Source organism: Plectropomus leopardus, chromosome 2, assembly GCF_026936395.1.
Source record: "Plectropomus leopardus strain MGB_pleo_1.0 chromosome 2, ASM2693639v1, whole genome shotgun sequence".
Classification (NCBI taxonomy): domain Eukaryota; kingdom Metazoa; phylum Chordata; class Actinopteri; order Perciformes; family Serranidae; genus Plectropomus; species Plectropomus leopardus.
Window position 1 is genome coordinate 5,632,349 of NC_142177.1, and position 27,517 is coordinate 5,659,865.

Here is a 27,517-nt window from a genome sequence, read left to right on the forward strand (position 1 = left end):
CCAGTGGGGCCCTTCCAGCAGCTGGACGACCAACACCTTGCCTTCCTGTGGCTTAACAAGGCTGTTGTATACATTTGTCAGCCTGCACACATGGATGTGCTCATATTTTATGTCTTTATGGAGTGCGTGCGAAAGCTGTTTAAGGAAGTTTAAGCGCTGTTTTCGGTAACGCTTCATTATACGTATGCCATAAATTCTGAGTGGTTTTCCCCCACGTAATCTACCTATAGAATTATTTGAACTTTTAAGAAAATAAACATAAAATGTTCAATAGTTAGGAGGGGTAGTTGGTTTTAGACCAATAAGGGAATTAAGTGTAAGACGCATAAAAGCCAAAAGTTCACGTCAAGATAAAACTTTACTGATCCCACACCAGGGAAATTCACTTATCACAGCAGCTCAAACAGAAATTTAGAAATATACAAATATAACAAAATATAAAATATAAAGTACTCAAGACTATTTACATATATACACCTTTCAGCGAAGATTTCTAAAGTGCAATACACAGTGTGGAATAAATATTGCATAGAGATAAAAAACAGTACAAACATACAGTACTGCACAAGGTAGGGAAGTAATGAGTTATACAGCAGACATAACAGTGCTACATTAAGTCGTGCTGTTAAAGAGGACCTGCGGTAGCGTTCCCTCTTGCACTGTGGTTGCAACAGTCTGCTGCTGAACGAGCTGCATGGGATATTAACTGACATATTTTATGTTGTAGAACAAAACGTGAAAGGCTTGGGTTAATAGCAGACCTTATTTTAGGCCTCTAACCAAAAACCCATTCAAAAAACAACTGACTTCAAGACAACGGAATGGTAAGTGCAAAAAGGCTAATTCATTAAGTACTCATTCCTGCAGCACAAGAGGGACAGATTTATCACTAAATATCTGCGAGAAGTCTAATAACAACTTCTCTTAAATTTCTTTTTGGATTCTAGTTTTCAGTTGGAAACAACTTTCAGTAAGCCTGTCATATGTTATTACCTGTATCCATCTAGTGTAAGCTAATGCTAAGGCTAAAAGTACAGAAGTTGGTTGAAAAGTCTTTCAGACAACTTTTTAAAGTTTACATGCCGCACATGCTAACATTGTGTTTTGAAACACTGGTTAAATTATCCCTAAATTTTATTTGCCAAAGAGCTCATTATTTGCAATAATCCAAAATCCAATGGAAAAATTCCATGGTCTTTTTTTCAAGGGAAACAGGGTGGTGGTATCTTCCAGTTCGGTCTCCAAAAAAGTGCCATCCCGACAGCACACAGCATAGCATCAAAATGGGGGCAGAGCTTGGCAAATAGACAATTTAACTCTTTCTTTTCATCCTGTAGTTTCTAACTATAAAAATTACATTTTCATTTCTAGAAACCTTCCCAACAAATTACAAATGACATCTCGAATCATCCTGACCACTTTGAGATAAATGTGTGGATGATGACTTTATTACGTTGAGCTTCTGTATTGCGGAATCAAGAGTCCTGAGATGTTGGCTTCTAAATATACATTTTGAAATAAAAGCCTTAGTGTGTTGTGCCAAGGGTGGTGCTGGAATTTCAGAGTCAAGGAATTTCACTAAACTGAGCTGTTTTCTCTCTTTCTCAGATGGTGAACTGTACGCTGGGGTCTATGTTGACTTTATGGGAACCGACTCTGCCATTTTCCGTACTTTGGGAACAAAGACTGCCATGCGAACAGATCAGTACAACTCCAGATGGTTAAATGGTAAATGTCCTATTTAGCCTATAAATGATACATCAGGCTTTTATCCAGCTTATGAAGCCTTCCTGCATGAGTTTTCAATACACGACCCAAACAGGGTTCCAAATGCAGGGCTAAAATGAAAAGATTCTGTTGTTTATGTATGTTTAGAGTCCCTCAACGAGTGATAAACATGAAATGCTGTTTACCCAAATTCATCCTGTCTCTAAACATCCCAACGCCTCTTCTCCTCTCAGACCCCACTTTCATCCACGTACACCTCATCCCAGACAGCGCAGAGAGAAACGACGACAAGCTTTATTTCTTCTTCCGGGAGAAGTCCTCTGAGATGGGTCAGAGTCCTGTGACCCAGTCCCGAATCGGACGCATCTGCCTGGTGTGTACACAATGAGAAGCATGTTTGTTTTTGGGTGTAAACATAATGAAAAGAAAACCTGCAATGATATGAAGAACAGGCTGGAAGCTCCCGGGGCAAACCAGTGTTTGGCCAACGCTGACATGCTGGAATCCACATGTGTCTTTAACCTTCCTGTCTACAATGCATCCCTCTGTCTGGGAGGTCGCCCTCTGACCTCTGACCCTGTGATCCTCTGACCTCATCTCCCTGGTAGTCCTAAAACACTTGAGTTCTAAAACTCTCTTTTTGAGTCCCTCTCACTCCATCCACAAAAGCATGTGCACACCAGAAAAAAAAGTGAGTTGAGCGACAAAAACAAACAACAACAAAAGTCTGTGGGGAGCTCATGGCACAACTTACAGTGTTTTTATGGTGTGAGTGTGAGTGTATGCGTTCCCACTTGGATTTGCGTGTGTAGCAGAGTGCTACAGCGGGGTGTATAAGCACGGGTGTAAGTGAGAAAATGTGCTGTACGTGTACTCGTTGCCACAGCTGTTCACCGTTCTAATTATTTGAGGGGGTCTGGTGGTGACCTGGCACACAAACAGTCGTCCCTCTCTCAGCGGGGTTTGTCCTGTCGTTTTCACTTTGCCACACATCTGGATACTCTTACCGCCACTTTCTGCACCCTGCATACCACCAAAAACACACTCTGCAACATAGTGTAATGATGCTGGAAATTATGAAATTCCCAAGATGGGATTCATCAGAAGTGCACGAGGAGTCTACGGCCATCATTAAAATGAAATATTAAAATATATAGGCTCATGAGCTTTCGGCAAAGTTGCTGATTACTGAAGACCAGGGTTGCCCAAATATTCATTTATTTCTGGTGGTATGCCGTGATTAAACATTTGCCGCCACAAATATATTGTCTATTTTCGGAGTTGAAATATATACCTCTTGGGGTGCAGAGTGTACTCTGGGCACAGATGGAGCAGCAGAACATCAGGTGAATTGAAACTTAACCGTTCATTCTGCTGAATCCAAAACTCGCAGCAGCTGCCTCTATCTGATCAACTATGAACAGATCGACAAGTCAGTTATCTGCACGACATGGTTTAGCCAAGTAGGCCATGTCCCTGTATCAACATCTCACATTGCAATCCTGCACCAACATTGGGATCAACCAATCAAAGCCTTCTGACATCATCAGTGTGCTGCTCCTGTGCGTCTTTCACGATTTGAACACGTCCTACTTGGCTAAATCATGTTGTGCGGTGGAGGGACAAAGGCAAACTCTCTCTTATTTATTTATTTTTTTAAAATGCGTGTGTCCCTTTATCCCTTTTTTATCATTCGATGTCCCCTCTCTTAATTCTGAGATTTTTGTGGGTCCATAAACACAGCGCAGGTGGAGCTCTCTCTGAGTTCTTTTTTTCCTCAGCAGCAGTTTGTGACTTTTGGGGTGGGTAGTTGCATGACATAATGGAGAGCTCAACTTTCATTGCATTCACAGATCTGCAAAAATTTACAAATTAAGACAGGGGACACAGAATGATACAAAGGGACACACACATTAACAAAAAAAAAGAAGTTTTTTGTTGTCTCCTCTCCTTGTCAGCTGCCACCTCACATAAACTCTCATTCTGTGGGAAACACTGAGGAGTCTAAAGCACATACTGGTACCAGCTCTTCCTTACTGGGATAGATCCTGGCCTCGCTCCACCACAGATGGAAGAGTCTAAATAGGAAGAGACGGTGTTTACCATCTTAGCCCCCCCACCCTTCCTTTTAGCTTCCTGGCTTTGCAAACCAACACGCACCGTATAGTGTGTGTGGGTGGCTCCACCTGGGTTTGTTTTCAAGAGGAAGAAAGAGGAGGATGTGAGTTTAAGTGAGTGATGGAGACACTGTTCCACCCTCTCTGATACAGAATGATGATGGAGGCCACTGCTGTCTGGTTAACAAGTGGAGCACCTTCCTGAAGGCCAGGCTCATCTGCTCAGTCCCTGGGGCCGACGGCATGGAGACACACTTTGACGAGCTCCGTGAGTACAGAGACCTACAGACCTGCATATTGAGAATTTTCTCTGGTCCTTTTAAATATTTCCAGTTGAAATTTTGATCTGTGGGTTACTCTGTGTGGGAGGAGGGGTTTTGTATAGACTTTGCTGTCAATCAAACATGCCGTCAGCCCTGGAATGTCTTTTCCTTTCACTTCTCTGCTCTTTTGCTACATTACATCCTTCACATCTAGCCATGCACCTCCAAACCTGGAGCGACATCACTTTTCTTGTTCTGCTTTCAGATGCCTTTCAAAGTCTTTAAAATTTTAAACTAATTGATCTAATTTGTTTTATTGTCTTTTGAATACATGGGGAAAAGGCAATGAGCAACTTACTAAGAAATGTTACACAAATTTCAAGAAATAGAATAGAAAAATAGAAAAGTATTTTTAAAATAGCAAGGGGGAAAATGTCTGGGGAAAGAAACAAGCACTTTTCGTCAGGTAGTTTCCTTTGTGTTATTTTTCTTAACTTTATTTTTCTTTAATTTTTTTTTTTTTTATGGTTTTCAGGTAACTTCCTTTCACTGATTTCTCCATACATTTTGGTTCATTCCTTCTTTCATTGCTCATTGCCCTCTTCCCATGTTTTTGAAACAAATTAAGCCAATATCCTCAAAGTCACAATTAAAAGTTTCTTAACACAACCAGACATGTTCCAGGAGAAATAAGATTTGACAACAGGGAGCAATTAACAACATTGGCAGCCAACATTTGCTTGATGTTATCATGTAGCAACATGTAGCAGTGTAGGCTACATAATGTAAACACTAGTAGTGTGCCCGGAGCAAATGACCATATAAAGAAATCTAGCACGCCATGATGTCATACTGTAGCCAGAGGAGTAAAAATGTTGGAAACGGTGCCTGAACGCTGAGGTTTTTGCTCATAGGAATTACTTCTACATGCATTTGAAATTTTGGCCAAATTTAATCCGAACATCCCTCATTGTAACACTATGTATAGGAAACAAAATATGGAAAAGCATAGTGGGTCCTCTTTAAATATTAAAACATCTTGAATCTGTGACATGGAATAGCAAAAATTTGTTTTAACACTGAAATCCCACTTTGTGCCAAAGAGAATAGTATTACTCAAGTTTTTTTATTAGTACCTCTGTGCTTTTGTTACACCCTGTTTGAAAGAAATCTCTTCTCTGTGCAGTTAATCATTTTGACAGCAGGTATTGAATGGCAAAAAAAAAAAATAGAAAAATGACATGAGTGGATTTATATCAGACATATTCATTTTCAGGTTCCTGTCATATATGATCACATCTGAAATCTTAAGTAGAGAACAGTCTACTGCAGCAGGGTCAGTTTCTACTGCAGCACCTGCCAAGAGTGCGCTTTTGCAAACACACACACACGCACACACACACACACACGCTAGAGCTCAGTCCTTGGCCCATATAGCAGCCCACTCCCATCACATGGCCCGTACAGCGCACTGAAATGAAAATGACACGCATAATCCCACCACTGTAGTTGTCTTTCAATATGTCTTAAACAAAAGTGTCTGTTTTTTGTGTGTGTAAAGAGGGTGGCCCGATGGCGGGCAGATCAGATCACCCAGCAGGAATGTCTGCGAGTGTGAGACTATTAGCCTCTCCTGGGGAAGCTCTTTCCCTTTCTGTCTCACTGGTTTAAAATAGAGCCAAATAGTGATAGGGGATGGATGCGTGAGGCAACTGTTGCTCTTGAGCTAATCTCAAGAATGAAAAGTGCCATGCCTGTTGAATCTGCTGATCATTTTTCGTCTCTTTATCTGCCGACACGTTCCACACTTTCATTTCGACCTGCCTGTAAAAGCTTTGTTTTCACAGCCATCATTTATTTTATCCCGAGTGACACACACTTGAAAACTCTTCGGTCTTTTCGTATGTGCAAGCCACTTCACTAAAAATTATGTAAGAGTGGTTCTGAGTGTGAATGGGCTCACTTTGCCTCTACAAATGAGGGTTGAGTCTTTACTGGTTGGTTCAGTGTTGACATGGGCATGCAGCGCTGAGTCGTTCACTGACAGAGTTGGAAAGTCATCAGTGTTTGGCTGGTGATGATTTTGCGGATATTGCTTGCGTAAGGCTGTAAATGTTTAGTAGAACAGGCTAGTGAATGACCGAGAGCAGGCATGAGAGGGTAGACATGCCCATAGAGAAGACAGCATGTCAGTTTGCAGAGCAGCCATCCCTGCCAAAGACTCCTAGAGGGAACAATAAATTGGATATGACTGAGTTTCATGTTAATGGCTTCACATGTCTTGCTGGAGAGTTTGTGTTTACAGAGGGAAGTGGAGATTTTAGTATGTCTCAAGGGCAAATTTGTCTTTAACCATTACACATTAAATGCACATTGGATGTAGGTCATCAAAGGACTGGTTGGACAATTTGAGAAATATGCTTATTTGTTTTCTTGCTAAGAGTTGGAAGATTGATACCATTCTCATGACTGTACATTCAGTATAAAGCCTGTTTCCAGTATTTAAGCTGGGCTTAGCTAACTGCTGGCTAGCTTCCCAGGGTGGTATTGAAAATGAATAGTTGGGCATTTCCACGAAAAAACGTCAATTCACTTTCTTGATGAGGGTAAGTTTAGAAGATTGACATCACACTCATGACTGTACATACAATATAAAGCAACAGCTAGGAGACAATTAGCTTAGCTTAATTTTGCTTAGCTTGGTATCAAGACTGGAGTCAGTGGACGTAGCTAGCCAGGCCAAAATTAGCAAGATCAACATACCACTAAAGCTCACTATTTAGCATATTATACTCATATACTGTATATAAAGATAGACAATACGCCCCCACTTACCCCCGCTATGCTGAAGTGATGTTAAAATATCCGGGATACGGGCAATCTTTAAGAGTCTATGGACCTAGGTAGTCAGGAGGCACTGTAGATGCATTAGGCTACACTACACAGCTGAAGGTTGTTTCAAGTCAGAATAAATTAGGGAAGATCCACTAGTCCTGCTTGAGTGGGTAGATTCTTAAACCTTCCTTTCTTTAGGAGTTTTAATGAAACTAGTCTAAAAGTACTGAGAAGTTTGTTGAAATATCAAAAACAGCTGTGGTAGTCCTATGTAGAAAGACATTATGGCAAAGCACGCCTGAGACCTGGGGAGTTTTTACAGTTGGAATATGTAGCACTTATTGGCTCCATCTGACAACTTGTACCAAAATGACCCACAGTGATTTAAAACACAGTGCTAAAATGAGTTTTATTCAGTAACATACAAAAATAGAGAGGAGCGCTTGCATTTTAGATGTGAAGCACTTTAAAACAAGTCTGTAATCTATAGCTAGAGAGATGAAAAGTCAGAGGGCAAGAGAAAAAGAGGGACTTAGAGGAATGCACAGCAGACTTTAAGAGAGACAAAACAACCACAAAGACCGGTCAAGTAGAACATGAAATCTTGGGATGTATGGCAACTGAGATTTTATTGCCATACAAACATAGGAAAAAAGGTTTTATAATATGGATCTTTTCATAGCTGTTATTAACACACAAGATCCCCTTGGAGCTAAGTTATCACTGCCCTGTGCGGATAGCTTTTATTGCAAATCACAAAGCTCATTTTATCCCATGTTTTTTATAAGACTTGATTTGTTTTTAGCCACATCCATGATAGCTCTATCTTGGCCTCAGCAGCATTTTGTCTGCCGATACATACACTAACGCATTCTTGCGTGCAAATTGCTCATTTCTGCAGCACAACAGCTGTATGTCATGACAGGGATCATCTGCTGTGTGACGCCCATGGCAGCCCGTCGTGCTGCGTCCAGGCTAACCCATGACCGTTCCACTGCTTCGGCTGTGGCAGCTGTGAAAGATGGCATGGTGGTGTGTGTGTGCATGGATGTGACTTGGGGGGATTTGGTAGCGCCTGGGAAATAAGGACAATGTGCTTGCTATCGCTTAGCTTTATCCTTTTCTCCAGGAATGAGCTCACGGTTGTAGACAGTCCCCAGAGGAAGGCTTGACTGTATAGACTCACTCATGTGGACAGGACCAGAGCCAGGCAGTTCAGATTCAAAGACAATGCTCACCCCCTCCACGAATCATTCTATCTGCATAGCAGCCTGACAGCTAATTTCTCATGCTGGACTACACGGGACTGCAAGTGCATAAATCTGTATTACTATACTTTTATGCCTCTGCGCCAGCAATAGTCAGTTATTATGTCTGAAGCATTATGTTTTTGGGTTGTCTGTCCGTTGGTACATCTATTCATACATCTGTTCATACATCCGTACATCAGTATATCCATCCATCCCCTTCTCGTAAACGCAATACCTCAAGAATACTTAAGGGAATTTTTTCAAAATGGGCACAAACGTCCACTTTGACTCAACATTGAAATGATTAAATTTTGTTGGTCAAAGGTAAAGGTAACTGTGACCTTGCATCTATCTTATTCTCATGAAAGCAATTCTTAAGAACACCTTGAGGGAATATCTTCAGATTTGGCACAAACGTCCACTTGGACTCAACAATGACTGATTCGAATTTGGCAATCTAAGGTTTAGATCACTGTGACCCTGTGTCTGTCTCATTCTCATAAAAGTAATATCTCAAAAAGGCCATGAGAGAGCTTCCTCAAATTTGGCCAAAACCTTCACTTGGACTGAAGAATGATCTGGTTAGATTTGGTCAAGGTAACTGTGACCTTGCATCCAACTCATTCTCATCAAAGCAATATCTCAGGACAGCCTTGTAGAAATTTCTTTAAATTTGGCACAAATATCCACTTCGACTCAACAGTGAACTGATTAAATTTTGATGGTCAAAAGTCAAGGCAACTGTGACATTGCATCCATCTCAATCTCATAATAGAAATGTCTTTAGAAAACTTTGAGTGAATTTCTTCAGATTTGCCACAAATGTCCACTTAGACTCAACAGCAACCGTTTAGATTTTGGTGGTCAAAGGTTTTATTCACCTTGACCTTGTGTCTGTCTTTTATGAACATAATATCTCAAGAAGGCCTTGTGGGAGTTTCCTCAAATTTAGCCAAAAATGAACTGATTAGAATTTATTGGTTGAGGGTCAAAGGTCAAGATCACTTTGACCTCACATAAAATGTTTTTGACCAAATCTCAAAGACTTCCTATGCTAATTATGACAAAATTTCGCACAAATGTCTGTCAGATGTAATGATAAAGTAATGACATTGTTTATCCAAAAGCTCAAAGGTCAACTTCACTGTAACATCATGATGTTCTGCAAAAACACTTTTCTGGTATCTTTTTGCATTGTTAAGTTCTCCTTCTGTTTCCACACTTTCTGAGCCCTAATAGTCATATTTTTAACCTGATCCCTCTGTGTCTGGCTTGTAGACTTGCTCACCAATCACATTTTTATTCCATGGTCATTCCCCTTCGCAACTGGGTTGGATGCGTATTTTCCATTTCTTACCGAAGGCCCTTGTCCTATTGTTGGCAGTGTGCACGTGACTCCTGGGATTTGTATTTAGGTCAGGTACAGAACAGGAGAGAGACTTATCACCCATCACATGTTTCGCTCCTCTTTATTTGTTTCTGTGGACCTTTCAGTATCGACCAAAAGATTATCTATAGCAGGAAGTGTCCAATGTCAGAGCTCGGTCGGACAGAGTCTGTGAGCGTTCTTGATTTAGAGACCTCTAGAATTGGCTTCAGAGTCTATGATGCAGTTCTCTTTTGGGAGAGAAGAGATATTTCCTTTTCCTTGAAGCAGACGACATGAGCTATGAACACAAGAAGAGAAGAATCCTCACACATCGTGCTTAAATGTCCCGTCTCCAAGGGAGCAGTCTCAGGTGGTTCAGTAATCACGTAGTCCCAGTCTAGACTTTAGAGAAACAGACTGTCTGATTTCCCTGCTCTGTGGTTAAATAGCATTGCTGTGTGTCTGATGTGTGGTTTGGATTGCTTTTTTGAGTTTAGGTGACAAAGTCCCTCAAGATTCAGTTCTGATGTGCTATCTTGTCAATAAAACCTTCACCTTGTGTGTCCTTCCTGAGGCCATCATTCCATTTCCCATTGCAGTTGATTGCTGTGGTTTAACACCTACTGTTTCCGTCGCAGGATGTGAGAATGGCAGGAGGGCTATCTTTTTTAAGCTCTTGTTATTTCTGATAGTCTGTTCAATAATGATTCCAGCATAGAGTGTGTGAAAGAAGACCTCCAAGTCTAAAAAGTGAATGCTGAGGTGCCTTAAGCCTGCAGTTTTTCTAATGGCCAGCAGGGGGGGCGACTCCACTGATTGCAAAAAAGAAGTCCATAAAAAATATGACCCGATTTCTCACTTAATTTACTAGCTAGTTTTATGGTCTCAATTGCTAGTTTTAAGTTTTTTTTTCAATACAGCATGATATTCACATTGTAAATTATGGTCCCATTTATCCAAGATGGCAACAAGGCCACACTCAAGGCTCCAAATTAGAAGTCCAAATACCAATGGCTACTTCTGTTTCTTTCAGACAGTCTATTGTTTCTAATCATTTGGCCTATATAACTCCAGGGATGGCAATGGGTTCATTTCCACCCATCTTGTTTATGTGCATTTTCAATTTGCAAATTGAAAAAAAATTAAATAAACATAAATGCCAAAAGTTTGAAAAACTTTTGAAATATCATTGAAAGACTTTACGCTTGGGGAGGTGGAAAAGATGGTTGATATAAGGTTAAATGCGACTGAATGCAACATAAATAAATCTGGCATATAAATGATGACTTACAGTCATTTTATAGGCCACTGCAACACCAGATAGCTTTTAATATGCGTATGTATGCACACAGAGCTGGTATTATCACTTCAAAAGTTCTTCAAAACTCTATTTCCATTGTCCAGTGTTCTCTCTGTTAATATACATCTATAGTTTTCCTTCATTTCAGCTTTGAGTGGTGCTTTTTTACTAATATCATCTTGTGGTGCCCTTTTCTACAATGGGAACTGACTGAAATTTGCTCCACCTACTGCTTATCTCAACTAATCAACTGAAATATTCACAACAGTGGTGGATGCAAAAGCATATCAATTTCCTTTTTTTTCCAGATTTTCTGAAAATTTGATAAATATGTATGGTACATTTGTATGGAGACTCAACTAGTGCTGGCCTGTGGGTTTATCAGTTGGTTTTTAGTCAGATGGGTTGATACTGGGATGAAAATAATTAATCGACAATTGATTAATTGGTTGTTGAGAATTTAATCGATCAATCAATGGGCTATGCAATGCTGTCAGAGTATATGCAATATGTTGCTGTGAGCTTTGACTGAGGAAAAAAATGCATTTTATGTTGTTTTAAAATTCAATTGTTTTTCAAATAACAATTAATTTAGGAATCAAACATTAATTCTTACCAATAATCGATTAAGGAAAGTGCTTATGATTTGCAACCCTAGTTTATACCTATTGGATGAACATCTATGAAGTTTTTTACACAAATCCTTGCCCTTCTCAAGATGAACTGTACATATTTTGTGCCACTTTGTGCTAGGTAAAATATATATTTGTCCAATTCCTTGGCTGTGCCCAAATACCTGAATAAGTCCTGAGCCTCAGCTGTGATTAGTGGTAATTTAGCTAATGTAAGCATGCTAACATGTTAAACTCAAATGTTTAGCATGGCTGTTGACTCATAGTCTTTTCATGAATTACTGTGGCCAAGCTGAAGGCAATTAATCACCCACATTCACATCTAATAAGCAGCAAAAAAAATGTCACATGATCCGCTTTACTACTCTTATGAGAGATTTCACTTTGCTCACTAACTAAATCCAGTAGTTGGTTCCATGTGTTTTCAGCAAAAATTAAGTTTAACTTCTCTGTTAGTGCATCATATATTCCGGGGTGTAACCTTAAGGTCTCTCTGGCTAAGAGAAGTTGGACTGACTGAGAGGCGAGCTGTGTAAATATTAGTAAAGAAGAGTTTGTGCTGTGGACCGTGATGTTTTCTTTAACCAGTCTGTTTGCACTGACGTGATTTCTCTCCATCCTCATACAGGAGATGTGTACATACAGCCAACGCAGGACACAAAAAATCCTGTGATATATGGCGTCTTCTCTGTCTCTGGGTTAGTGCACAAAAAGAAATACTGTTTAATGCATAACACCTGTAATAAGCTCTGTTCTGAGATAGATTTTTCTTTTTCTTGCAAGATACATATTCCTGACCTTCCTTTACTTTCTCTTCGCAGCTCTGTCTTTAAAGGCTCAGCAGTTTGTGTCTACTCCATGGCTGACATCCGCATGGTCTTCAACGGACCCTTCGCCCACAAGGAGGGTCCCAATTACCAGTGGGTGGCCTACACCGGGAAGATCCCCTACCCTCGACCCGGAACAGTGAGTTTCAAGTCCGCACAATGACCCCACAAAGGAATCCCACAGCAAGCTGGCATAACAGCTTCTCTCTGACTCAGACCTCAAATAGAAACCATGTGAACAAGATGCAGGCATCAGCATAACCAAACTCAGAATATCACAGCAAGAGCCCCTCAAACAGGTTTCTTTTATGTGATTTATGTCAATTACTTTTTGTGGGTTTTGACCTGAGCTCAGGATGTTAATGTTTGTCTTTCAGTGCCCTGGAGGGACGTTCACCCCCAACATGAAGTCCACGAAGGACTATCCAGATGAAGTGATTAACTTCATGAGGAATCACCCTGCCATGTACAATGCTGTGTACCCGGTACACAAGCGACCCCTGGTGGTTCGGACCAATGTGGACTATGAGTTCACCACCATCACTGTGGACCAGGTGACAGCTGCCGACGGCAACTATGAAGTGCTCTTCTTAGGAACTGGTGAGTGTTTTGTAATGCATTAGATTTAATAGAAATGAAGGAAAAAAAACTTTCTATCTGCTTCACCACAGTTTTTTTAAGTGACGAACACATACACGCGGTCAGTGTGAGCCCAATAACCCTTTCATTATATTATTGTAATAGTGTTTTCTTTTACTGTATTGTATTGTACTTTATTTAATTTGAACAGTGCTTTCTTTAAAGCTGTTACCATTTTTTAAAATAAATTATTTATTTAACATTATTGTAACATACCTTAAACTTTATTTTAACAGTACTTAATTTACCTTTATTGTAACATTACAATAAAAAAATAACTTTTGTATAACAGCACTTTATTTATAATTTATAATATGAAAGTACTTTATTTAACTTAATTGTAACAGTACATTCGTTAACTTTTATTGTACCAATACTCACATTAACTTTCATTGTAACAGTATTTTATATAACTTTATTGTAAAAGTACTTTCTTTAATTTTTTATGTCACTGTACTTTGTTCAATGTTATTATAACAGTATTTTATTTAACTTCATTATAAAAATACTTTATTTAATCTAATAGTAACAGTAATTTTTTTAACTTTACTACATCAATATTTTATTTACTTTTATTGTAACAGTACCTTCTTTAAATTTGTGTAACAGTTCTTTGTTTAACTTTATCATAAAAGTGCTTTATTAAACTATTAAAGTTTACTATAACAGTACTTTCTTTAACTTTTATGTTACCAGTACTGTCTTTCAGTTTATTGTAACAATACTTTTTTAAACTTTATTTAACTTTATCATAAAAGCATGTAATTTAACTTTACTATATCAGTACTTTATTCAAACATGACTTTATTTACCTTTATTTTTACCAGTACTTTGTTTACCTCTATTATAATAGTACACGCAGTCAGTGTGAACCCATGAGCCCTTTGATCAGAGTCAGAATGGTGAATGACAGTGTCAGAGAGAAGCTGAATAATGAAGAAAAAAAAAACCCATGGAAATAAATCCCACGTAAGTTGAGGGCTTGTCTCCCCTGCAATCATTTATCATTAAAAGAAAAGCATTCTTGCCTTTTGTGCTCAAGTTGAAATTTAACCAATCAAAAGGTTCGTACCTCACTCCATTCACATGAAGTAAACAACAGGAGAGTTGTACCTGGAGGGCAGGGGTGGATCAACAGCAGGAGGGAGAGAGAAGCAATGGGGTAACAAGAAGACAAGGGAGGGGGGGGGGTACATTTAGGACATCCATCACCTTAATCTCGCCCACTGTCTACATGTGTGGACCCTTTAATAAGGTGTATGACAGCAGCAGCCACCACACAGGATGCAGCCCTCACATATTGCATATGACGCCTCTTTACTGGCGTCTTTGTCAGACTAATGGGTTTGTGTGCGATGGCGGGCCACTGTGGAAGAATGTGCATCCTTTCAGCTGCTGTCAGAGGCCGCCATTCAGCTCTGCTATGGGGCTCAATGAGGAAGTCATAATAAATCTCAGGTATGCTGCTCACAGGAATGCCGCACTCTTTACAAAAATCAAACATGCCAAGGAAGGCAGGGGTAATGTCTTATAAAGCATCTGGATGAATAGGCAAAGGCAAGAGGGGAGGATGAGGATGACAGAAGAGGTTTGTCATGGTGGTGTCAGCGAGTATACTAAGTGGAACGGGGCCTCGCATCATTTGGGAAAGGTTAAAGCGAAGAGAGGAACGTAACGGAGGTGAAGAGTACAGTGGAGCCTGTTGATATGAGGATTATCCCTCGTTGGAGGCTGCTGAGAGAATAAAATGGGAATCCAAGGGGCTGTTGACAGGCGGAGGGGTGTGAGGTTGCAGGTATATAGCTGACAGGTGTGTGTTGTGGTCCGCAGACAAGGGGACAGTTCAGAAAGTCATCGTTCTGCCCAGAGATGACCTGCAGACCGAGGAGCTGGTCCTTGAGGAGGTGGAGGTTTTCAAGGTGAGCTTATTTTGTCCAGTAACTCTTCTTCTTTACTAATTTTTTACTTTATTTCTTGTTTTTTAATTTTTATTTATTTATTTTTTTAAATTTATTTTACCTTTATTTATTTTATTTCCTTTTATTTGTGGTTTTATTACTTTTATTGCATCTTTTTTTTGGTCTATTTCTTTTTATTGTTTCAAATTGACATTTACCATCTTGCACCTTGTCCTCTGGTTTTATTTTACCCTAGTTTCGTCTTGCTTGTGGTCAATATGGCTGTTTGGCTTTCCGCTGTTGTATCGCCATCTATGTATCCCATTTCTGCTTTGCTTTTTTTGTCAAAGCACTTTGTAAACTCTGTTTTAAAATGTACTTTATTAATAAAGTTATTATTATTACTTAATCTTTGCACTAACATATGTTCTCCCACCCAAACTTTGCTACATTGTTATAAATTTATTGTCCTTTGCGCATTCCTTTTCCATCTGCTATATAGATAAAACACTGTACTCAATATGTATTCTTTCCTCCAACAAGGTCCCAACTCCAATTACATCCATGAAGATCTCATCCAAAAGGGTAAGTGTGTCCATTCAACTGTTATCTCTAACCTTTGCTCACATAAAAAGAAACCTTTCTCCAAAGAAAGGGAATGAAATACAGGCAAATTGGAAAGGTCACAAGCTGTACTTCACTGTTGTTTCACTTTATAATTCATAAAAAAGATGTAAGTCTGAGGGAGAGAAATATGGGAAAGACACTAAAAGTTCAGTGTTGTCTTTCAGTGTGAATAAAACATTTTGGCCTCTTCTTCATACAATGACATCACTCCACAGACAGTCAGTTAGTGTTACACAAAGCCTGCCAGACTGATGAATTTCAAACAGCTGATCATAAAACGATGAGAGCACCCTGATAGAGATGAGCTCAATATGCTCCCATCCATCCAGGTTTATGAGAGATGTAATGGCAAAAATATTTTAAAACTTGAGTTTTTAGGGCTTACAATAGGGGTGGTCAATATGTCGATGACTCTTGATGTATCACGGCTGGTTCCACATATGATGCATTCAATGACTGTATTCTAAACATCGATTAGAACTTGATTACCCCGTCCATCCAGACTACTCTCTCCTGGTCCAGGTGTGTTTTTGAATCTGCAGAACTCCAGACCGCAACCATTTAGTCACATTTTGCGACTATGGAGCACCACTGCAACTTGCAAATATTATTAATAAATGGACTGGAGAGCCATTTGTTTACCATTCATAGTGCATAAATCCTTTTGTTTAACAGCACAACTGTGATTGTTCAACTGCTAACACCTAATTCTTGACTGTAAGCTTCAAGTTCACCACAAAAACATCAACATTTCCTGCCCAAGACGAGTGGTTCCACTATGACAATACTTTGTTTAACTTCAACAGTACTTTATTTTTTTATGACAGGATTTTATCTAACTTTATTGTAACTATTTATTTAAGATTTTAAAACAGTACTCTACTTCACTTTAAATTAACAGTACTTTATCTAACTTTATTATAACAGGACCTAATTTTACTTTACTGTAACAGTGCCTTATTTAATTGTATTTCAATAGTACTTTATTGAGCTGTATCATTACAGTCTTTTTTTTTTTAAACTTTATTATAACAGTGCTTTATTTAAATTTATTATAACGGCACTTTCTTTAACTTTATTTTAACAGTAGTTTACGTAAGTTTATTATTACAGTCCTTTATTTAACTTTGTCATAACAGTCCTTTTTATTTAACTTTATTATAACAATACTTTATATAACTGTATTATAATAGTACTTTGTTTAACGTTATTATGACAGTACTTTATCTAACTCTGTTTCAATATATTAAGATATATATTGCTTATTGTGATATATTATTTTTTTTAAATCATATATTTCAATATATTATGTACAGCCCTGGTTAAAAAAGATCTTGATTGAGCTTTTTGTTCTGTAGCAATTTAAATGCTGCTTTTAAATAGTGGCCACTTGAAATTCTTTACCCTAAAATTTATACTGGAAATAAAGCTTTGCAAATTTCTGTTAACTATTGAAAGGTTTAGTAGTGGCCATCATTTACCCTCATTGCAACAATTTTAGTGCAGCTGTCCTACAAAACTTGTTTTCTTTGTCCCATATTTTAATGTATAACACAATTTTCCATCTTTCTCTCTCTCAACAGCAACAGCTGTATGTGTCATCTGTGATTGGGCTGACCCAGCTGGCTCTTCACCGCTGCGACGTGTACGGCGAGGCCTGCGCTGACTGCTGTCTGGCCAGAGACCCTTACTGCGCGTGGGATGGCAAGTCCTGCTCCCGTTACTCTGCCTCGCAGAAGAGGTGAGCACCATTGCCAGCATTAGCATGCGCTACACTAACTCCAAAACTAACTGACTCCATCTGTGTGATGAATCATGCTTTTGATTGGACTGCCTGGATGGCTGATTGGCTGTTTTTATGGCACTGTAATGTGTTTTAATAGTATATTAATCATAGTCTTTGAATAAACTGTGGTTTACACTCCAATAATAAATCATATACTATCATATACTTGTGGTATTATAAGTGCAACCAGTAAATGATGAAAATTCACATACCTGTGATAATATAATGGGGTGGAGGTTTGTAGTTAGATCTATTCAATTTTGATACTTTTAAGAGTAGATTTGGTATTTTTCAACCTGGAGCCTATTTTCAGGTTGTTTACTAACGTCTAATCGAAACAATTTGTCTTTTTTTTTTTTCAATTATGGTCATTAACATTAAAAAAATACACACAATATTCAACAAAATTACCAACAGATCAAAAACCATCAATATGCTACAAAACAAGAAAAAAAACACACACATCAATACAAAAAAAGAAGAAAAAGGAAAAAAAGAACACAGACAAAGACACTATTACTGAAGAACAAAACAAAAACGCAGTTATCGTGATCATCAGTTCTCTAAACATGGCCTTAATGTGTTCCATCTTCTTTCATGGTCCTTTAACTGTTCCCTGTATTCCCTCCAACCTAAAATAATGTTTCAAAACAGAGAGAAAATTAGGAAATGTCAAATGTTCTTTTTCTTTCGGTTCAGAAATAAATCTCTTACCCAATAAGATAGCTGTATTTACAATACTTGGACATCCATTTGTTAATTCATCAAGTATTATTGTTTGAGGGTACGTTGTTAACAATAAAGAACGACGATTTTGAATTAATCCAGTATTAAGCGAAAGGGCTGCAGCCAACAGTGGCGAAAAGGGCTACAATGTTAACACTCTGGGCAATATGTTTTTTTTTTCTATCCCGTAAATGTTCTTGTTTTTGCCACAGACTGGCTCATGGAAAGGACTCTCCAGAGATAAACCTTTTTGTTTAATCAGAAACAGCCATGAAATTGCTCTCATCAAACCAACCAGACTTCATTCAAAGAAACAGTAATTTCGTCACCATGCAAAACACTTTAATTCAAAGTTGACCTAAAGGAAATAAATTTTATAAAAACATTCTTGTTTCTTTTTTCCACTGTTCTAAAAATCATCAGCTATGGTTTGGTTGAAATGAAGCCTCAGTTCACACAGTTATTTGTGAAATTGTGCTGGTTCTAAAAAGCTGATATTTCTGTTTTTTCACTGGAGTCTGGTGGGTTTAATGTTTGCAAATTTGGGGCAGCTATTGTTTAAACAAAAAAGATCTTTTTCCATGACAAAAAAGTCTATCTCTGTCGGAATCCTCTCCTAATGTTGTCAGTCACTTAGTATAACAATCAGAGCCTGTCAGTGGCAGAAACAACAACTTTAAGCAGATGTAAGCAGCGTGCTTTGTCACTGCAATTGTAATGTTTTCGTTTATTACGGAACTGTTTTCAAAAATTATTGTTCCTATTTGTCTTGTACACACAAAAACGTGAAAAACAGGGTCCATGTTGAAAAATACAGATGTTAGCCTTCAGTGACTTTATGTATTGTTGAATGGCTTTGAATGGCTTGCGGTTGCTTTATGCTTTTTTTTCTCTCCTTATTCGGCAATACTGGTCTGACCCCTTTAGACGTAGCCGGAGGCAGGACGTCAAGTACGGGAACCCCATCCGCCAATGCCGAGGCTTCAACTCTAACGGTAAGATGCCTGTTCTTCAACATGCTGAGTTTTTTGTTCTGCTTCTATGTGTTTAAACCTAAGCAAATTTGGTTTAATTTCTCTCAAAAACAAGAGAAGAAAGCAATGAGCAACTTAACAAGACAGTCCCCCCAAAATATATATACTGTATATATATATATATACACACACACACACACACACACACACACACACACATATATATATAGCTTACTTTTTTGTTGGGTTTTTTTTTCCAGTTTTTCTTTTGTTTTGTATTTTATAGTATTTATATATACTATATACTATATATACTATACTATTTTGGGATCATTTCCTATTTTCAGGTCATTTTCTTTGTCACATTTTACTTATTTGTTGCAATTGGTGGGACATTTTTGCCTTAGTTTATCGCCTTTTTTCTCAATGTTTTTGAAAGAAAGGAAACTATTTTGCAAGTTTTTCAAAGGGTTAAATAGCTTGTGAGAGTCGTCTGAACACAGCACAAGAAAACTGATGTCAAACCAGGTTATAAAGGATTTATGAAGTGAGGAGTTTGAAAATAATGACACGTATCTCATCAGTGCTGCTCCAAACAGTTCAAGGTTTTCATTGCCAGTGGCTGTAATGTTATTCTGGCAGTTTTATGGTAATCTGTGACAGCCCTGTTGCTAAAAGGACTTTGATTTGCCACAACTGAGATTCTGGTCGTAAGGAGTTCATGGTAATGAGTGTTTTGGTTGCCATGGAACCCCCCCCCCCTCTCTCTCTCTGCCCTATAGCCAATAAGAACACTCTGGAGATGGTGCAGTACGGGGTGGAGGGAAGCAGCACCTTCCTGGAGTGTCAGGCCCGCTCTCCACACGCTGTTATCAAATGGCATCTGCAAAGAGATAACAGCGACCGCAGGAAAGAGGTGAGCCGCCACGTCATGTATTTCTTAAAGATCCTGGCCTTATAAGCATATTTTATTTTGGGGTAGTTTACTGAAACTCATACAGGGTTCCTGTGGATCCTTAAAAAGTCTTTAGGCATTAAATTTGTTAATGTAAAAATAAGGCTTTAACTGGTCTTAAATCGACTTGAATTATTCTTTCAGAAGTCTTAAAAATGCTCAGACATAGGAAGTATGATTTTGTGAAATGTGTTTATGGCATTGCACTGTAAAATCTCAAAATAATTCATCATAATCAATAATAATTATAATTTTAAATTATTTAATTCGTTTTCTTAATTTAATAATCTGTTATTGTCTTCCATGTGTTACACTCTGAGAAGTTTTCTTTTCTTTTCTTTTTCTCCATTATTTGACATAAATAAATTTTTCACTGGACAAAAAAAAAAATTAAACTTTTTTTGTTTTTTAGAAAATTTGTCTTAAAATAAATTCTGAGTGAATTTAAAAGTCTTAAATCTACCTTGCCTTAAGCTGCAGGAACCCATTCATATTTATCCAATATAAAGCACAATATAACCCACCTGAACTATTGAATTGGCTTGAACTTTAATGACATTGGCCCGTGTCAGATGAGCATTTCCACAGATACCAGAAAAATGTCCATATGGAGGCGGGGAGCAGTATTTCATTTCAGTTTGTTACTTTATTGTCATGGAGAGATGGGGATTTACATGCAGTGTGACACATTTGAAAAATGACTCTGGCGTAATTCTTTTTCCGATTATCTGTCAACACAATTAAGAGATTCGGGCTCTGATTAAATGCCGCCTGATTCCTCACACAGACCTCTGACTGTCCTCAGGCCCAGGGGGAAGGACACATGGAGGGGAGCTGTGAAAAAAAGTCCTCTGCCATGATATATAACCCTGAGGTGCTAGTTAAAGTTTTATTGTGGAGCAATGTAGCGCTGCTGTTTCTCTTTTATCGACTACTCTGTTGGATGATCTCTATTCCCACAGGCAGAGCAGACTTTGCCGCTGCCTCGCACTACTGATTCAGAGCTAACAAAAAGCTGTCATCACCTAATCAGATTCCTGGATGTGGAATCAGATGAGGTGATTAGTCAGACAATGTAAACAATTACACTATAGGCTATCATATGGAGGAGTAGATAGTTTTAAATTAGATATTCATTCAGCTGGGTTCATCCACAATAACAATTCATCAGTTTCAGCAGATGTTGTTTCTTTTTTTTGTCTCATAATTTGACATTGAATCCCATGACAACAGGTGAGCTTTTAAGAACTGTCAAGTACAGGCACAGTGGGCAGGAGAGTGTTTCAGATTTTTTTCGAAACATTTCTTTGGTAACTTTTTCTTCGACACTTTGACCCTTTAAAACCTGGAGCAACTTTACTTTTCGTCTGCTGCTTTTAGACGTCTTGCAGTATTTCAAACTTTAAAACCCTGACCAAATCGGTGCGATTTCTTTCAAACACATGGGTGAAAAAGGCAGTGAGCAAACTTGTTAGAAATGTTTCACAAATTACAAGAAATGAAACAAAGATATGAAACTTATATTTAAAAAAAAAAAAAAGCTAGAGAAAAATGTCTAGGGATAAAAAGACAAAAATCTAGGGACTAGGGGAAAACCTATATTTATGTATAATTATGTATTTAAAATTTTTTTCAGTCTTGTTTGCCTGTTTTTTGTTTTACTCTTTTTCTTTTGTTTGGTTTTATACTTTTTTTTAAAATAGAAAATTAGTAATAATTTCATGCTGTTTTTTGGTTCATTTCTTCTTTTAGTGCTAATTGCCAAACAATGTCAATTGTGAATCTTTTTATTCTGAATTTTTGAGCCAGGGAGGTTTATTATTTATTCATTTGTAAATATCTTGACACGGTTATTCCTCCATTCTCAAGGAAATTGATATGGTTTCACTTTTACATGAACACATCTCAAGCTGGTATGACCAGCTAAACCATCAAAAACAATGAGAAAACATACAGAGGGCTTGTCAAACAAGCTGGTCAACCAGCTTTCTATTTTAATTTTTAGCACCTTTTTCAGGTCATTTCTGGGTTTTTTTTCTTTCTTTTTTCTTTTTTAAACTATTTTTTTAAAACTTATTTTCAACTCATTTGAAGTAAATTTAAAAAAAAAAAAAAATTTACTCAAGCGTCAAAGGGTCTTGGGCGTTTGAATGCAACATTGACCTACATACCTAGTCAGCAGTCATATAATTGAAATTTTTTTAATGTTAGGATTTAAATTTTAAAATAAATTCTGCTTTGTTGTAGATTGATTGTAGGTAGCCTAAATGCTTAAAATATTCTGTTATAAACCACAGGTTTTTTATGAGCTGTTTTCCTCTGCAGATGCGTTCTGATGGTCGGATTTTGAAGACAGAACAAGGTCTACTCCTGCGGTCTCTGCAGCCCTCTGACTCAGGAATGTACCAGTGTACGGCCACGGAGAAGAACTTCAAACACACGCTGGTCAAGCTGCAGTTGGTGGTGCTGTCTAGCCGCGCCGTCAACAACGTGCTGGTGGAGGGCGGAGGAGGGCTGGCGCCATCTTCTCTCCACTCCAGCAGCACCCAGTGGACCCCCAGTGCAGGCCAGTACAAGGACCTGCTGACCATCCTGAGCCAGCCAGAGATGAGCCTCATCAATCAGTACTGCCAGGACTACTGGCAATTCGGAGACCCGCTGCTGGGTGCCCTCAAGGCCAAAGACCTGAAGGAGCTCAAGGAGCAGAAGAAACCCCGCAACCGCCGGCATCACGGGGAGGCAGAGGAGAACGAGGAGCAGGAGGAGGTAAAGACATGAGGAGCCCAGCTTTGAAACAGCCTCAAGCACCCCACCCCACCCCCCACCCTGTGAAAACTGGGAGAGACTCATTGAGAGTAGCAAAAGTGAAAAAAAAAATCCACAAACCGAAAAAAAAAGCAAACTCAGAAAAAAGAGGCTTACAAACACAAACCCCACACACATCCTCTCAAACAGTAAGATATATGATACACAGTATTTATTGTAGGTTGTATATAGTATCATTCTGTGGATTTCTTTGTACTTATAGAAAAAAACATGCTCTTTGTGTATAGGTACATTTGGGGCAAATATTGTTATTATTGATGTTAATTTTATTGTTGCTGTTACTGTCATTACAAAACTCATCTGTTAGCATCATACAACCTTGGCAACTGTTTGGAATGTGTTATCAGGCATGTAAGCTGTTAGCGAGCTGCGAGAAGCTCAAACGGGGAAATGAGTAGTCGATGAGGGGTGATGGGATCTCTGTTGTTTCTTGCTTGCTTTTACTCGATGCCAGAACTCTTATTTTTGGACACTGCAGGAACGCCTCCAATGCAACCCCCACGTGGCTGCATGCGGACAGAGACTTGATATTGCAAAAGGGGACCATCGACACATGGTCCCAGTTATTGTGGAGAAACAAGCCTTTCTCCATGGGAACCCAAGACAACTGTTCAAATATTCTTGCTGGTCTAATTGGGCCTTTTGGTAGGAAACTGGTGCTTGTCCCCATTCTATTGCCTTCTTGATTGGAGGACTGATTGCATCATCTTTGCTACTCTTCAGCCCAGATGTGAATTAGAATGACTTTAATCTCAACTGTTCTCTACTTTGAGACACTTGCAGCTTCTTTTGGCTTTGGTTTAAAAAAGAAACAAGCATCAAATCACTTTTTATTAAAGGTCTAGTGTGCAGGATATAGTGGCACCTAGTGGTGAGGTTGCAGATTGCAACTGAAACTTCTACTGTGTGCTAAGCATTTAGGAGAACTACGGACACGAAAACACGGCCCTATGTAGAGTCAGGGTTTGGTTTGTCCGTTCCTGGCGACTATAGAAACAATATGGCTGACTCCACTGAAGTGGACCTGCTCTGTATGTAGAAAAAAAGGGCTCATTCTAAGGTAACAAAAATCTTAGTTTCAGTTTATAACACACACATATTTCCTGCTAAATCCTACACACTGGGCCTTTAAATTAGGGCAGGGCCATATGGAGAAAATCAAATATCACAATATTTTTGACCAAATACCTGTATGTCAATATTACAACAATATTGTAGGGTTTACTATTGGTAATGTTCTATGTTTACACAATGAGATTTTCGATAAATAATTATCAGTAATGTGGATATAATGACTAAGTGAGTAAAACAAAATAATAGAAAGCCCCAGGGATGAAGTTTTTCTGTTGGCCAACCAGGAAGTTAGCTTCACCGTGGTTCCCTCGTCAAAAAGCCTATGGGATTTTTCCACTGGATTTTTGATCATTGCAGACAATAAGTTCTGTGGTAAACAAACGTTTATGATACTTGCACATTTTGTTCAGCAAGATAGTCTTTACCAATGAACACCACTTAAGGATTTTTGAAGCCTAAATGCAATCACCAGATATAAAAAGTCAAAGGTAGGCAAAACTAACTACACGGCCATTGCGTTGCCATTGCTACGAGGCTGTAATGTTCTGTGCGGTTTGGTGTGATGACGTTCTGTAGCCTCATTTAGCCACTTGTTAGCCCCATCTCTTTTAGACACATAAAAGCTTTAAAGCTTATAATGGGGTACTTACTGGTATATTTTATGTTGTAGAACAAAACATGAAAGTTACTCTAGCTTGTGTGTGTTAACCACAGACCTTATACCAGGCTTCTAACCAAAAACCCTTTCAAGAAATCCGCTGACTTTAAGACAAGGGAATTGGAGGTGCTGAAATGCTAACAGATTTCCAGCTTTAAGGACTCATTACTTGGGTTATTTATAATATTAGTTTCCAAAATATAAGGCAATATCTGATGTCATATCACAATATCAATATAATATTGATACATTGCTCAGCCCTACTTTAAATCTATTAGGATACATAGTGGTTGGGTTCAAATGCAAACATACTTCAAACTGAGACTGAGGTGCAATAAAGGGTCAAGGTTTGCACAAAGGGCATTATTCTTTTACTTTCAGGGGACATTGGCTGGGGCCAAATGCAACAAGCTCACTCGGGCAAGTTAGAGTTGACTTCTGTAAAGAAAAACAAGTCCAATTTGTGATGAAAGAGTTGCCCAGATCAGGCAGCAGTTATGAGCTCTGAGCACTCGAGCCATCACTTGTTCTTTCTTCTTTTGACATTCATATGTGGAAAAAAAATTTGCCCGTATACACAACAGAGCATTGTAACAATGTTGTGACACTAACCAAAATATTGGGAAGCTGGCTTTCATTGTGTGCATGAACCTGTATTTGTACTGTAATTCTAATAAGATACTGTGTGGTTGTTTTTTTTTTGTTTGTTTTTTTTTTGTTTTTTTTTTCTATTTTTCATCTCTAGGGGTGTACAGTATGGTCTCTGAGGGACATTCTGGGTAACAGGAAAATGGGGAAAACAAATGCTTTAAAGATGCCTGATTTCAAGTATAAAGCATGATGCATCTTTCCATTGACATTAATATAGACTGTGTCAGTGTATTAATGATGCCCCTTGAAAGTCAGAAAGTGACACAACAAAAACAAAAAAAAAAAAAAACAACCCCCCCCCCCCAAACCCTTAAGAGGATAAGCAGTAATGGACAATGACTGAAACAATGTTGTTGATGCTGTTTTTTGGTGGTTGGCGTGTTCCGCAGCAAAATCTGGGGACCAAAACATCTCCAAATTTTGCTAGGGAGTGAGTGCTTTTGACTTTCACAGTACTCTTTGGTACAGGCAGTTGCGGACATGCAGGCAGTGGCATAGAGGAAGAGAGACCCCCTGTTGAGAAATGGTGAATTTACAGCTCAAAGCAACTAAATAGGATCATCTCTGGCTTTGTTTGGTATTTAATGTCAGCAAAAAATGTTGTAGCACATTTGTGACCCGTCGTCAGCACAGTTAGCTTGTTTACTCTATGACGCGAATGCCTCGTTTGTATGGAAAACAAAAGCCCTAGTTACTTAGTGAAATGATCTTTTGTATGTGTTTGAACAGCACAGAATGAGGGGAAGTATGATATAATGCTATATTAATAATGTAAATAAAGGCAATTAAAGGTAGATAATAGGGATGATATTAAAATATGAGTGATTGTTCTGTTGATTAGAATGTTTCTGTTCTATTAACAGTGTTTCCCACGGAATCAGAGTGCATGTTTGGCTGTAGCTGACGGAGGAGTGGTCGAGTTCTTCTTTTCCTCAGCAGCAGTCTTTGGGTCACAGGTTGGATAATTGATCTGTCTGTCTGTTTAGAGCTGATCAGATTGATGGATAAGAGTTTCAGCAGCTGGGAGTGAATTCAAATTTTCAGACCCAACAGAATGAATGTTTCCATTTCAATTTTAATGCGCCTGCCGTTCTGCTGCTCTGTCTGTGCCCAGAGTACGCACTGCACTCCAAGAGTGCAGTGCAATACACACACACACACACACACACACACACACACACACATATATATATATATATATATATATATATATAGTTTATATATATGTATGTGTTGCAAGGTGTTCCTTATGTACAATATAAAAAATAGAAAATGTATTTGTCGTGGCACGTTTTAATTGTGACTGGCTGCCACAAATAAATGAATTTGCGAAAAATCTTGATCAAAATCATAAGCACAGCAGTGAAGTGAAATACATTTTCATATAAAAGAATATATGACACTTTTTGTCTTTCAAATCATTCTGACATTTCGAGGCTTTTACTACATGTTGTCTAGCTTGTATTCAGGCTGTCTTGAATGCCTCTGGGAAGATGCATCCATAATTCATACAGAGGTATCTGTATCTGCTCCTCAATTTGGGATGCCTGTCTGCATTCCCAGAATCAGTCGCAGCTCTTGCTTGTCTCCTCCAAACGAGATCAGAAGTCATACAGCAAAAAAAAAAAAAAAAATGCAAAGAAAGGTTGTACAATTTGTTGGTATTTTTAAAAATGTGTCTGTAGTTTTTGAGTGTTTTTTTTTGTTTGTTTTGTATTTTTGCATCATCTGACTTTATGGAAAAAAAAAGAAAAAAACTGAATGCACAAAGGTGATGTTATTGTAATGACTCGTGTAAAATACTTTATCTTCCCTTTCCATTGTTGTTGCTGACTAATAAATTAAAGCTCTATATTTTATAAGAATGGAATGCTCCCCCCCTTCATTGTGATTGGCTTGATACTGGATGTTTTCCATGTTCTGCCCAGAACCCTCTGGATCCTTGGAATAAAGTTGTACCTGTTAAAGAGATATGTATGCACATTTGTATAAAATATACACATTGCATTTGTGTTGTAATGAAACAATTGGAAGGTAAAACACCTCCGATGAGGAGATTTGCTCTCTGAGTGTCTTTTCCTCTCGGCCTAATAGGTATTGATTATGCAAGTTCCTCAATCCCCAACAGGTAATATGTTCAGATGAAGCTTGATCAGTACTTAAAGGTTCATTAACTCAGATTAAGTGTTCAATAGTGCTACATAATCAAAATATACCTGTGGGAGATTAATAGGGTTTTAAATCAATAATAATTTCTCATCAAGTTGACCAGAGGCAGACCTTCTGTCTTTTAAAAATCACTACAAACACTCCGTCTCCCTTTTTCAACTGCTTTGTGAGAAGGTATACTGCAATAAGCTATTAACAAAACAGTTTTATTCT

The 27,517-nt window shown here is 38.4% G+C and overlaps 1 protein-coding gene across 4 annotated transcripts in view; it reads left to right on the plus strand.

The window, feature by feature from the left end:
- Nucleotides 1–27,106, plus strand: part of LOC121952348 (semaphorin-3F-like) — a 94,728-nt gene extending 67,622 nt beyond the window's left edge. For 2 of the 4 annotated variants that reach the window (XM_042498978.2, XM_042498996.2), the window contains 12 exons: nt 1,609–1,728; nt 1,962–2,101; nt 3,999–4,113; nt 12,123–12,192; nt 12,316–12,460; nt 12,699–12,921; nt 14,791–14,879; nt 15,402–15,443; nt 17,069–17,226; nt 18,925–18,992; nt 19,754–19,887; nt 22,252–27,106. In XM_042498978.2, the coding sequence (XP_042354912.1) occupies nt 1,609–1,728; nt 1,962–2,101; nt 3,999–4,113; nt 12,123–12,192; nt 12,316–12,460; nt 12,699–12,921; nt 14,791–14,879; nt 15,402–15,443; nt 17,069–17,226; nt 18,925–18,992; nt 19,754–19,887; nt 22,252–22,704 (1,757 nt within the window). In that variant the 3' untranslated portion in view covers nt 22,705–27,106. Of the gene's footprint in view, nt 1–1,608; nt 1,729–1,961; nt 2,102–3,998; nt 4,114–12,122; nt 12,193–12,315; nt 12,461–12,698; nt 12,922–14,790; nt 14,880–15,401; nt 15,444–17,068; nt 17,227–18,908; nt 18,993–19,753; nt 19,888–22,251 lie in introns of all 4 variants that reach the window. The other 2 variants (XM_088083334.1, XM_088083338.1) reach the window with 1 other exon arrangement.
- The last annotated feature ends 411 nt before the right edge of the window (nt 27,107–27,517 follow it).